Source organism: Leguminivora glycinivorella, chromosome 7 (genome assembly GCF_023078275.1).
Source record: "Leguminivora glycinivorella isolate SPB_JAAS2020 chromosome 7, LegGlyc_1.1, whole genome shotgun sequence".
Classification (NCBI taxonomy): domain Eukaryota; kingdom Metazoa; phylum Arthropoda; class Insecta; order Lepidoptera; family Tortricidae; genus Leguminivora; species Leguminivora glycinivorella.
This window is the reverse complement of record NC_062977.1, coordinates 18,668,824-18,681,741: the sequence shown is the minus strand read 5'-3', so window position 1 is coordinate 18,681,741 and position 12,918 is coordinate 18,668,824. Positions and strand designations below refer to the sequence as shown.

Genomic DNA, 12,918 nt, shown 5'->3' with positions numbered 1-12,918 from the left:
TGTCTGTCTTGGAGTACTTGGACAAGTTTTGAACTGTTCTAAAGTCTTCGCCAAACATAGAGCGATTTGATAGCGTAGCGTTAGCGAAGCGAGATGCGCGCATTCCGCGCTCGTTAGCTCCCGCTGGCGTCCGCTGGGCGCAACGCCAGCGTCCGGCGGCGCGCCGCTATCAATACACTCCGCTAACGCTACGCTCACAAAACATGCATTTTGTGGCCGAACTTTAAAAATAAAAGTTCTAAATTTAAAATTAAGATATTGCACTGGGCCAATGCAACATCGGTGCATCTGAGCAACGACGCAATTTTGCATAGCGCTGACTGGACGCCGACGCTCAGCTCAATAGACGCTACGCTAGTGTGCGATGGGCCTAAGAATTTGTTTAAAACTCGTTTATAATGAGCTGAATAACATTGACCATAACATTGTTCTAACTACCAGCGACAAGTGACGATTAATGTTGTCGACGCTGATGATCACTCAATACATTATCTTTACCGGAATTAATTAATCACACTACGTACGTAAATAATGCAATATCAATTATTTTAAATACCCGAATTAATGATTCGTGACTATTAGCGTCGAATAAAATAAATACAATACAATTTAAGAAAACGTACGTACCTATGGCATCAGAAAGTATAATTAAGAATAACATGTTTTGTGTTATCTTATCGTTAACAACTAAAAACTTAAGTCATTGTAGAACTTTATTTTCTGATATTTAGTAAAAAATTACAATAATTTATGTACATAATGATGAACGATATATACAACCTAAAAGTAACAGTTCTACAGTAAAACAAATATATCTGTTGTATATATTGTAGAAATAAAAATATGTATTTATTTCTATTGTGTTACTTGTATGATTAAAATTTGCCATCGTAACTGTTTAAATTTTCCTTTTAAAGTTATTACCTGTACCGACTGTACTTAGATGGCATGCAATTTTAACCATATAAGAAAATGTGTGATTGAACTATTGAGTGTTGTGTTGCGTGTAAAATGTGTAACAAGTAAACTGAGTCCTTAATAGTGCATATTGTCGTTACAGAGGTCTTAAATTAAATATTGCAAGAAGGGCTAACAACCAAACGTACAAACTGTGGCTACGATCCGTTTAGGTCAGTATCTAAAGACGAGAAAATAGGCTGAATGACATAAGACGTATTGAAAGGGCTTACTGCGTAACACAAAAATCGAAATTTCGTTATCTGTCTCTATCACTTGCATAATAAAGCGATAAAGACATACCTATAACGAAATTTCCATTTTTGTATTTCGCAGTAGGCAAGGCACAATATATCTCCTCTGTGGTTGCGGTGTGGTTTTCTTAAAAGAAACCTAAAGCCTGGCGTCCACTTAGGCGAAATGGAGCCGCGTCGAATTGAGTCCTCATACATCTGAATGCGATTCGACGAGTCGCTAATGAGACTCGACTCGGCGAGGCTAGTGGACGCCAGGCTTAACAGTTGCTTTCGAAGGAATACAACATCACAACCAGAAATAAACTAAATCTCAGAGAAAGCGTCGAAAGTATGAAAAAGTGGCAATAGCGTAACACTGCAGTCCCATCGCCGTCACCTCTCAAATCAATATGCTTGATAAGAAAACGGGAAGATACATAATCATAGATATATACGATGGGTGGAGCTTATGCCAGCTGTCACCAAACCCTCACACACACAGACATCCATACTATTATTATAAATGGGAAAGTGTGTGTGTCTGTTTGTTTGTCCATCTTTCACGGCCAAACGGAACGACAAATTGACGTGATTTTTTAAGTGCAAATAGTTGAAGGGATGGACAGTGACTTATGCTACTTGTTGTCTCTTTCTAACGCGTGCGAAGCCGCGGGGAAAAGCTAGTATTTTTATATATGTGCGGTTAACAAAAAAACCAGAATGCTGCGGTCATGTCGATAAAGTCATATCGATAAACTATCAATAAGACGCTATCAAAATCAAAATTTGCAAATTTAAATATTGGCCTATTCGAATCGTCTAGTTTAGATGTAAGGTTCTTAGCCGTTACGCCCTAAAACAATGGCGTAAGCCCGAACAGTAAACAAGAGATAAACAACATGATGAAACAATACCGATAATTCATATGAAATAGTATTTTGACGGTGGTATAATATTATTTTAATTTACATTCATAAACATTGTATTGATAAAATCCTAGTTCCAAAAATGACTAATTAAACTCAGCAAGTGCGAAGAGATCGTTTCTAAACATTACATATACTCGTTCGATCGATTATGAAAGCTGCACTTCATCTTAACTTATTAATTGGATTAAAATTATTGAAATTCGAAAGTGCTTTCTCAAATTACCTTACTAATAGATTAATATAAGCGATTAATTCCAAGAATAATTTATATTATTGCAATCAATATAATCTAGGATTATTTTTTGGATTCAATTAGACTTTCATTTATAACTTTAAGCTATAATAGTTTAAAATAAATGCGAATGGAAATTTAGAGATCATCGTAAGAAATAGTCACTTTGAGATCACACCTCTATTCGGATATTATTTAATTTTTAAATGATAAACTAATATTGTAATTCACAACCCTAATCATAGATACCATTAAATAAACGCTTTTCTAAATGCTTTTGCTGGGAAATGACTAGATGTGACACCATGGCAAAATTTTATCACCTTAAATCGCGACTCAAAAATTAATGGATATAAATTAAAAAGCTACTTACAAAAATAAGTGTATATTGTTTACTAAACTACAACTCTTGTTAGATGTCTCCTTTATAAAATACGCGACCCAGCGCATTTCGGAGAGCTATGGCAAACTATATGTCTGACTATAAACCGTAACTAATATTAAATAATTAATTATTATTTATTATGTTCTTCTAGACAATATATGAATTTGAAGACTTATTAATGATCATTTTCATCTGACACTTTACAAACTATAACCGGGAGCCGTCCAATCACTCAACAATAACATCGTGTAAAGATAAAATCTATTGTGTATAAAAATATCACTATTGCTGTTGGCGATATAATGTATCTCCGGAGATACACCGCTCGCGGACTCGACAAGGAAAACGGACTGCGCGCCGCCCTCCGCCGCAAAGTACAAAAAATTACTCTCTATTATGAAAATACACCTTATTTACTTCTAGATGCGGCGGAAAGCGGCGGGCAATTGTGGATAACGTGTATGTATAATGTATGTACATTGTAACCTGTAAATAACCTATGTTCATGTAAAATCAGCACCGGTCGCAACAAATGCTTTAACAACAATCAGTCTATTGTCAGAAAGGAAGGTACTTGTGTATTCCCTTTAACGAGGCCCCGCTAGCCGCTGACTCATCGCATTGTTCCCGAGAGTACTTCCCGGTAAACAACATAATCGCCACCGCAAGGTCTCTGAATAAGCGCGGCGAACCGAATGTAGGTATCGCGAGTAGGGAGCTGTCATCTCGGATTAACGGATCAACGAACGGGGAACGAGGCCTCGTCAAAGCAACCTACATCTGGCACTCGGTATATTTATCGAAAGGCACGCAATAAGCGGAAAGGTGTGACGGCAGATAGGCCCCCGGCGACACTCCGATCACAGACTAGATACATCTACTGACAGTCTTCATTACGACCTCAAAGTCACATCTACACAAACCCGGAGCGAGAGATGCGATACGCCCCTCGACATAAAGAGTACCGGATCATACATTAGAGGTAGACGTGCGATAAAAATAAAAATATATGTTTTAAAGTGAAATAGGAATGCGAGGCGGGCGGATCGCTAGTGCGAATTCGCTAGGTTAAGTCGGGCGGTTTCGGGGCGGTCACCTCTCGCCCGGGCGGTCCTCTCGGCGGAGGCTACATGGGGAAGCGCTGCGCGGGCTGCGCGGGGGCGACGAGCGGCGGCGGGCTCTTGCCGGCGGCGGGCTGCAGCCGGCCCAGGTGCTGCGCCAGCGTGTGGCGCCGCAGGTACAGCGGCGTCTTGAAGCAGCGCCCGCACGTCGCGCAGGCCACGGGCTGCGCCTCGTGGATGAGGCGCACGTGCTGGCGCAGGTTGGACGCGTTGCTGTACCGGCGCCCGCAGCGCGAGCAGCGCACCCCTCCGCCTCCGGCCGCTGCCAACAACACCACGTTCGCACTGCCTGCCCAGCCGCAGCGGCCCCGCTCCCGTGCGGCGGCGCGGGGCGCGGGGCCGCTGCGGCTGCCGCCGTCGCCCGACACCCGCGCGCCTAGCCACCCGCTCCGTCACCGTGCACGAGCACCGAGCCGACCGCCTCCTCACTAGAGTGCTAAAGGTTCGCCGGGGGCGCGGCTGTCCGACGAGACGTGTGCGTGTGATAATGATGTGAAAGTGATTACACATATGACAATATTTACCTTCGGCGCTGTCTTCCCGGACGTCGGCGTTCATTCCGCTCATGAGATCCATGTTTCCTAAAGGACAAAAAACGATCGTTAAACACGGTTGGAAACGCTTGCAGTTAACAAATCTTATAAAGGTTACTCGACCGACCTTGCAGGGCCGCGAAGGGGTTCGCGAGTGTGTTGTTCTCGTTGTAGTAAACGTTGTGTGGGAAGCTGGAGCGCTCCTCGTCGCTGGCCTCCTGTTCCATGACTTCCATTTTTGGTTCTAAAAGATCGGACGCGTTGAAATCTTGACACTTTACGTCGGGCCGGTCCGAGCCTCCCGGGTCCATGAGAATGTCGTTCTCCTCGGTCTTGACATCGGTAGCTTCGAGATCAGTTTTCACCCGTATGGTCGGGTAGGTGCATTCGTTATAGTCATCATTATTAGGCCTCATTTGACTAGACGTTTGGGAAGGAGTTTCATCAGCGAGATTGTTTCTGGCAGCATCGGGAGAATTGATGGTGGATCGGCGACTGGCGGCCTTGTCGGGGTCGTCGGGCGCGTCGACGGTTTGGCTTGCGGCTTTGGAGGAGGAGGTAGACAGTGACGTCTTCGCGCTGAGCAAATTACGGAGTTGGGAAGGAGGAGATTTTCGATTCACTTTCTGTAAATAAGATGATAAAGTCAAACCAACAATGTAACAGCTTGGAAGCAGTTGGGGAACAATGTAGACACTACTGCCGTGTAAAGGTATCAAACTGCTGATCTGCAGTGATCAGTTGAACTTGGGGGTGTGGACCTGCGTAGATGAACTGTGTGTAGTACCTTGTCGTTGTGCTGCGAACAGTCCGTCAGGCCGCGGATCTGCAGCGCGTCAGCAGTGCGCAGGAACGCAGTTAGTTGCGCCTGGGCGATGTTGACCTGCCCCGCGTACATGAACTGCAGCAGCGCGCGAACGTGCGACACTTCGCAATCGCGCATGAATATTATGGGGTGCGGACATGGGTTGTTCTGGAACAAACCGCTTAAATTGTATATATCGTCAATGTGCTATACTTTTAAAGAGCGCACAATGAGTATTTAACGGTTAGGGTTAGTACCAAAGAGGAAAATTCTAGTAATTTATACCCTAGACTGTAAATGACTAAAACGGGAATTTGTATATAACAATTACTAGTCAATAGCAGGGTCCACATAAGGCGAGGCACGTTGCGAGGCAATGTGCTCGCGAGGCAGTGCGTAATGTTTTGCTTAACCGAGCGGCCGAGGCACGTCTACACTCTACACTGATCGATTGCCTCGCGAGTCTCGCGACATGCCTCGCTCAGTGTGGGTGGACCCGGCTAAGATTTTGTTATACATATTATGTAATACAAATAATCACTGAATTATCTATGTGGCTGTTGCATAAGCAATGTATAACGAATTATCTTTGACGCCTAAATTTCTGTAGGCCTAGCACATGATGGCCGCGGGAGTATGTCGCCGCGAGATAGATCACACGTCTTCTTCTAACTGTATTAATGACATAAGGACGGGTAGTCTATCTCGCGGCGACATACTCTCGCGGCAATCATGTGCTAGGCCTACTGATCTATAATTTCGTTGATTGATTTCATTTCGTGATAAGATAATGTCAACCATGAAATTTGTAAGGTACTACTGTTGCATACATAATCAAGGCTACCTAAAAATGTACTCAGCACAATACCTATCAATATTTATTTTTTAACCCTCGACGCAAAAACGACGGAGTGTTATACGTTTGACATGTCTGTCTGTCTGTCTGTATGTGTGTCTGTCTGTGGCATCATAGCTCCCGAACGGATGAACCGATTTAGATTTAGTTTTTTTTTTGTTTGAAAGCTGAGTTAGTCGGGAGTGTTCTTGCCATGTTTCATGAAAATCGGACCATATGTCGCGATCAGGGTTTTTTTTTTCAAAATTTTAATTACCTTAAAGTAAAGGTTAACCATATAACTTGTGCCTAAAATGAATTTTGATGATAAAGATTATACCTCTTTAATGTCATCATCAACATCAAAATAGCATTTTGTACTAAGAAGTCATAAGGAGTTGTTTATTTTTTTTAATGGTAATAACTCCAAAACTAGGCAAAATCCAGAAAATTTTACATGACATTTTAGTCTTGAAATGTGATCAGGAATATGCTGTGGAAATTATTTGGTTTCCTTATGTTACACTATGTATACAAAACTGTGCTACGATTTAACTCTTTTTATTATGACCAGCCAAAAAACCATGAGTAACAAGATTAATCACTATCATGGTATTAGGCCATAGTCAAGGTCTTTTCATGTCATGGTTGTTTTATCTCAGTTCAAGGGGTCATTGATTCATATGACTGAATTTCAAAGGATCATTGTTTATATAAACAAAGATTAAAATATTAATAATGGCAACTAAACTACATTTTTATGTGATAACAAATACTGAATTAAATAAATATTTTAATAATAATGTTGATATAGTACATTGTTTATTTTATCCTCTTAAGACCCACCATACAAAGGTTTCTTATTTTTCATGGCAACCCTGTTGAAAGTGTGATTATTGATTGTTTTAAAAAGCAATAAAAACAAAAGAATTGCTACTTTATTTCGTTCATGAAAGGTTTTTATTTAGATTACAAAGAATATGGACATTCAATTTCAAATGTAGCTTGAGTTGAGTCTCACAAGATTAAATTAATAAAGTGTAATCCCCTTATTCATAAATATACTCAAAAGTTATCAAGCCGATAAAGTTTGTTTGTCCTTTTCTATCACACCAATAGGTCATACGTCGGAAAGGGACAAACGAACTTTATCAGCTTGATAACTTTAGAGTATGTTTATGATTAAGGGGGTAAACCTTTAGGCGAGGATACAGTGTGTGGGCACACCTCGGACACTGGCGATTAAATATATAAAAGAGGCGCGTTCCTAGCACACAGTCTAAGCTCGTGTAGGTGAACGCGTACTATGCTTGTATGAGTGACATATGACAGGTCGACTGTTCGCGTTTTTGACAGACGGTAACTGTGAGGTAACCGAGAGGGGTGGGTAGCACTTTCAGCGGGGAGCGGGAGTGGCCATACTGTATGATAATACTCTTTATTATACTGTGGTGTGGGTGTAAAATATCTAACTTTAGTGGCACTATAACTAGAATAGTCCATAGCAATTAATCATCCATTAGTCTACATGGTCATAACATAAACCATGTTATGCACTATGGAAATAATTGTTCATTATTTCTAAAACTAAAATCATCTTAATGCCACTTTAACCACAAATGGTGATAGTCATAAAAGTTAACAATGAAAAGATGTTCTATCCATAAAACTATTAGTTATTCTTTAGGTCACAAATTCCTCCATTTATGCTTGCATCACTAATTATTTTCTGTGTATTCCCCATTTCCAAATGATTGTGAAATGTAACATAAGTAATGTTGATATTATTGGACTTTGTACTTTAAGAACCATTTGTAAATCAATGGGGACTGGCTGATTACATGGTGTCATTACAATTATGAGAATCAGTCACCCCTGATAAAGAGAATGTGTACTTGCACACAATGCCATTCATTGTATAATCAAATTAATAATATGACTGTGCAGCGCCGGCCCGTGGACTCGATCAGGGTAGAGCGAGTTTGAGTTTCGGCGCCCCTTGGTAAGGTTTCACTACGTAGGAAAATAAATTGCGAGCGTAGCGAGCGCGAATTGTTTTTCATAGTAATGCCGTAATTTGAAGATTAACGTAATACAGAATTTATGGATTTCATCATACAGATACAGAGTACGAAAGGGACAAATGGTTGAACCTTCGTAGTGGCACCCTAGTATAGTTACGTGTGGCTGAACGTGGATATCATGTAAATACATAAAATAACAAACAAAATGGAGCACTACAGTGGTTAAGTCAGAAAAACAGAATTAAAACCGAAATAAAAAAACAGAATCAGAAAAACAGATTCGGGTTTTTTCCTAACTAAAAGAGAACATATAATTTTTTTACTCGATTTATTAATACTTAACCCGCCAGCGGGGAATCCGCGAACTTTCAAACTATTATGTTCTGCAGAGCTGCGGTCTTTGACATATTTTGGGGTATTTTGACTTCACAGGGCGCCTGTGTTCCCGAATTTTAGGCCTTATATTTCGCCATCACTATTATTTTTATAATACTAAGAGTTAATTAAAAGATTAACTGCGGACTCGATCGTCACCTTCGAGATGCCCATTTCGTTATTTTGCCAAGTGATCTTAGTGCTTTGACTGAAGTTCGCTCCACCATCTGCTGTGACTCACAAAATTGCGCCTCTCTGAAACATTGCGCCTTTGGCTTTATGCGCAACTCCGCTTTGGACTTGGATAGCAACGTAACTTTGTCGTTCGCCGCACAACAATGTGGTTCGTCAAGGGCAAGAATCCTCCTTTTACAGCGCCCTAGCAACAGCGCCCTTATGAATGTTGGTATATGTTGGCAATGTGGTGCAACTTTCCACTTAATCTGAATTACAAATCTAGATTTTCAATAGTGGATTCATTTCCGACTCCTCTCGCCCTTTCGTGATTTGTGCGCGCCCACGCAACGTATAATTTTTTTGTATAGATTTTTCCACATTCTCGATTTTGGCGCCCCCTTACCATGTAGCGCCTAGAGCGGCCGCTCCACTCGCTCTACCCTTAATCCGGCCCTGTGACTGTGTTGTACTTCACTACCTCTGGATGCATTTTGAATTTTCCTTAATCTTTATAACGCAGCTAATATATATTTTTATTTATATTTAAGGTTTTATAGTACCATAACATATGTTGGGAGTTGGGACTGTACAAAGCTATAGATTGGAACAAGATTTGTTAAATAATTCAAAGATATTTTTAAATACATTTCTAGTAATGTAAAACATAGGTATACCCATTTTTAGGGTTCCATATTAATTCTAAGAACTCTTTGTGCTTATATTGAAAATTGCAATAATTTGTTTACTCCATTCTAAAATAAAAAAAACAATAAATTACGGCACACAGTCTTAAAATTCATAATCTTAAAAAAACAAGATTTGTGTGGACAGTCGAGAAATTGTATGGAACACTATGGAATCTGATTTTTTCACATTATGAATTTTAAGACTGTTTGTTGCCGGCCTTACTCATGTGATTTTCTGCCAATATGATTAGCACTTACAAGTTCCAGTAATGCCATAAGTCACATGAGGAATTAGACTTAATGAGCATCTTTATCGATTGTTTAATATAAACAATTGTTTTAAAATTTTAGTTGATAAAAATATTGAAAGCAACCACTACATAACAACTTATGAAACAGAGATAAAATATACAACTTAGCGTCACATGCAGCAAATATCATATGAAAAAAAGAATATATGTACCAGATGAATAAAGGACTTTGTAAGTACCTCACAGTTGTGTTGAATTATATAAAAAATGTTTTGTTGGTCATACAAAATTTCTGAGTAACATAATATATATTTTTTTTTTATAAAATAAAATATATATTTTCTCTTAGCTAGTTCTGAAGCATACAAATGTAGTAGACTAGGTAAATCATTTATCTGAATGGAAAGCACATGTGATAAATGTGAGATAACCAAATAATATGATAGCTGTGTTAGATAAAAAGCCAAGGGGAAAATATGGGGTGAGTCCTAGCATATAGACAGAAAAAACAAATATTTTTTAGTACTGATCTGTCTTAAACATGTCACTTTACTAAGTCATATCTTCGAAAGAAGATTAGGTTGCTAAGATATAAACCATAGACTGAAGTGTCTATTGCCCGAGACTGTAATTTAATGAAGAAATTTACATGCACATATTTAAACACTTGTCTAAAATCAGTTGTAAAGAAAGGAGTAATTAAGTGGTTAAATATATTTTAATCAATGCCTTAACAATGCAGGCATCATGAAAGTAGACAATAAAATGAATGGTTTGAATTTCAAATCACACTCCAAATAATTCAGCCACATGAAACCCGAACATTGCATTGCATTCCACGAAATTATATACCAAAAAATGCACTAACTAAGAGATTTCTAATGTGAAATTATGCATTAATTAAGACATTCACAGATCTCAGCCTGCAGGAGTAACAAAGGACAATAATCCCATGGCACATCATTATGCTAATCAGCCAATTAGAAAATTTCATGTGCAATTTTTAATTAGGTACAAATAAATGAAATCACGAGTACTTAACCGGAACGCAAGACATGGCATTTGTAAGTAGATCAAGTGTTTTATACATAACAACTTTCACTAGAGTCATTGTAATGGTGACACATCAAAGTGTGGGGAGTGAAAGATCGACTTACTTTAAATAATTCCTTGAAATAAGGACTACAGGCCGAAAGAACCACTTTGTGGGCCTCCAGCCTGTGTCCCTCGCACGCCAGGGTGACATCCACGAAGTCCTCATCATCGCGCAGCGCCTCGAATTGAGAAGTTATATTCGCTTGAAAATTGTTCCATCTCAAACAGAATTGCTGGTCGCCACCCAGTTCTGTACCTTCCATTACTTATAGACATAACTCGCTATCCCTGCTCATTTAATTCTTTTATAAGAATTGTAAAATATTGAAAATAAATATATCACAGTAACTTGCAATTTCAGTCGCCGTCTGCCCGAAAATCTTATGAAAGAAAACAATCAATAAAATCTCGTACCAATATAAGAAAAATAAAACTTTTTAATTTGTCATTTGAGTACCTAGCTGAGTACATTCACTTTAACGTTCCGATACACACTAAACAGATTCGGTACATCTTATCAGAACATTATTATATCACACCAACTGTCGTAAAACGCGTCCGTCTTATCAAAAGAACCACTAATTACTAAAATGTGTGTTTAAATTGTACTGGGTTCAGCGACCAATAATTAAAATCACTAATTGTTGTTAATTTATCTTTCACATTAATGTATCTACGCCTTTAGGTGTACATTACGTTCCGTTTCATATTTGTCTATGGTATATTGTTTTAATCAATTTTATAGTCTGTTTTTAATGTATATAAATAGCACATATTTAATTAAAAAATAAATATTTTTTATCATTTTATCAATCAATCATGAATCGTTTGCGTATTTAAACAATGTCATAGTAAGAAGGATTTTTCCAATAAGCAATTTCATTAAATACTTTAATAATTATGCCTGTCCTCATTCCGTTTTTTGACATAAATTTATGAAAAAAAAATCCAATATCAGTAATAACTTATTAGTTTTATTACACATATAAATAGAAACAAATTAAATTCACTTAATAATAAGGTGTCATTAGAATTACAGTGCTTGTTCTCCTTCAACCATTTCCTTTAAATTAAGCAATTCAAATTGGCCACTACCTTTAGTTTCTGTCCTTATCAATTCGTCCAAATTTCTGAAATTCCCAGGATCAATAAGGCAAATTATGTTGGCATTTCCAGAATCCCAGTTTTCTTCTTCTACACTTGTTGTTAACTTAACAACTTTTTCTTTAGTTTTGCGTGCATCTTTGCCTGTAAGAAGAATCCTAACTCTCATCTGAGCTCTCTCAAGAGGAATTTCTTTCTTGAGCAGCTGAATTACATCAAGAGCTTGTTGCTTAGCATTTTTATTAACATTCACAGAAAAATGAATATCTTTCATTGCTTTTTCTATGATTGACACCGGGTAAGGTCTTTTGGTTTCAGGATTTATGCATTTATCAGCCACAGTAGTAGCTATATCTTTAAACAAGGATTCAATTTGAGAATGCCTCTCTTTGTCCGATACTTGTAGTTCACCTTTTTCTAAAATTTCTTTGCATATTTCTGTTAGGTCTTCCTTCGCAAACACTTTTACAAGATCTTCTTTCTTAGCTACTTGCCCTTTGGAAACATTAGTAAACACAGTGTGTGTCTGTAAAACTTCATCAATATCTTTCTCTCTGAAAGAAAAAACAAACTATATACAGTACCATTAAACTATTTTGTATATATGTATATAAAGTACAGTAATTTTAACATATTATGAAATTTATATAAATACCACATACACTTTATTTCTCCACGATAATACTTTGTTCCTGTAACATGCTATTTCAAATCGTTTACCACCTTTTTTTAACCTAACTATCGCCACATTCGTCAAACGAATTTGGTTGGTGGGTGTGAATATCTTTGACATCTTGTTTTCATGAGTCTAGACGGCAACACATTGATAGTAAAATAAAATGATGACGGAGAAAAGGAAACGCAATCAACTGAAGGAAACGTCGATTCTTCTCTTCCCAAACAAAAAATCAGAACATTTTCGAAGACCGAAATGCGCACAAAAACAAGTTCAACGAACTGTCATTCACGAAAGAAAGAAGTATCAATAGTACCACACAAAAAAAAACAATGAATAACCCAAAAAATTCAAAAACAAAACAAAAAACTGGCCCAGCAACATAAAAACGTAGTTTGTCTGTGGATTACGAACATATTTTGTACGGTTGGCACTTCTGATTTCGATGATGTTTTATACTAAATTCATTGCTACTGTTGACGGTTCATGATTAAAGT

General features: G+C 38.3%; 2 protein-coding genes across 5 annotated transcripts in view; both read right to left on the bottom strand.

Annotated features, from left to right (window-relative positions):
- The window catches only part of LOC125227780 (zinc finger and BTB domain-containing protein 17-like), a 40,262-nt gene extending 29,112 nt beyond the window's left edge, over window positions 1-11,150 (bottom strand). The window contains exons 1-5 of one of the 4 annotated variants that reach the window (XM_048132120.1): window positions 10,704-11,150; window positions 5,181-5,366; window positions 4,521-5,019; window positions 4,385-4,441; window positions 701-4,122 (exon numbers count right to left, since the gene is read on the bottom strand). In XM_048132120.1, coding sequence (XP_047988077.1) covers window positions 3,866-4,122; window positions 4,385-4,441; window positions 4,521-5,019; window positions 5,181-5,366; window positions 10,704-10,904 — 1,200 coding nt within the window. In that variant the 5' untranslated portion in view covers window positions 10,905-11,150 and the 3' untranslated portion in view covers window positions 701-3,865. Of the gene's footprint in view, window positions 1-700; window positions 4,123-4,384; window positions 4,442-4,520; window positions 5,020-5,180; window positions 5,367-10,703 lie in introns of those variants that run through there. The other 3 variants (XM_048132117.1, XM_048132118.1, XM_048132119.1) reach the window with 3 other exon arrangements.
- A 445-nt stretch (window positions 11,151-11,595) lies between these two features.
- LOC125227989 (ribosome maturation protein SBDS) lies at window positions 11,596-12,722 on the bottom strand. Its single transcript, XM_048132425.1, has 2 exons — window positions 12,408-12,722; window positions 11,596-12,299 (listed from the first exon to the last, which is right to left on the bottom strand). Exons 1-2 carry the CDS (start codon window positions 12,536-12,538, stop codon window positions 11,675-11,677), a joined length of 756 nt encoding a protein of 251 aa, XP_047988382.1. The 5' UTR covers window positions 12,539-12,722; the 3' UTR covers window positions 11,596-11,674.
- Between the last annotated feature and the right edge of the window lie 196 nt (window positions 12,723-12,918).

Coding starts and splice junctions, on each gene's coding strand:
- LOC125227989 (XM_048132425.1), bottom strand. CDS start 12,538: ATGTCAAAGATATTCACACCCACCAACCAAATTCGTTTGACGAATGTG. Junction 12,300..12,407: donor TTATCGTGGAGAAATAAAGT/GTATGTGGTATT, acceptor TTTTTCTTTCAG/AGAGAAAGATATTGATGAAG.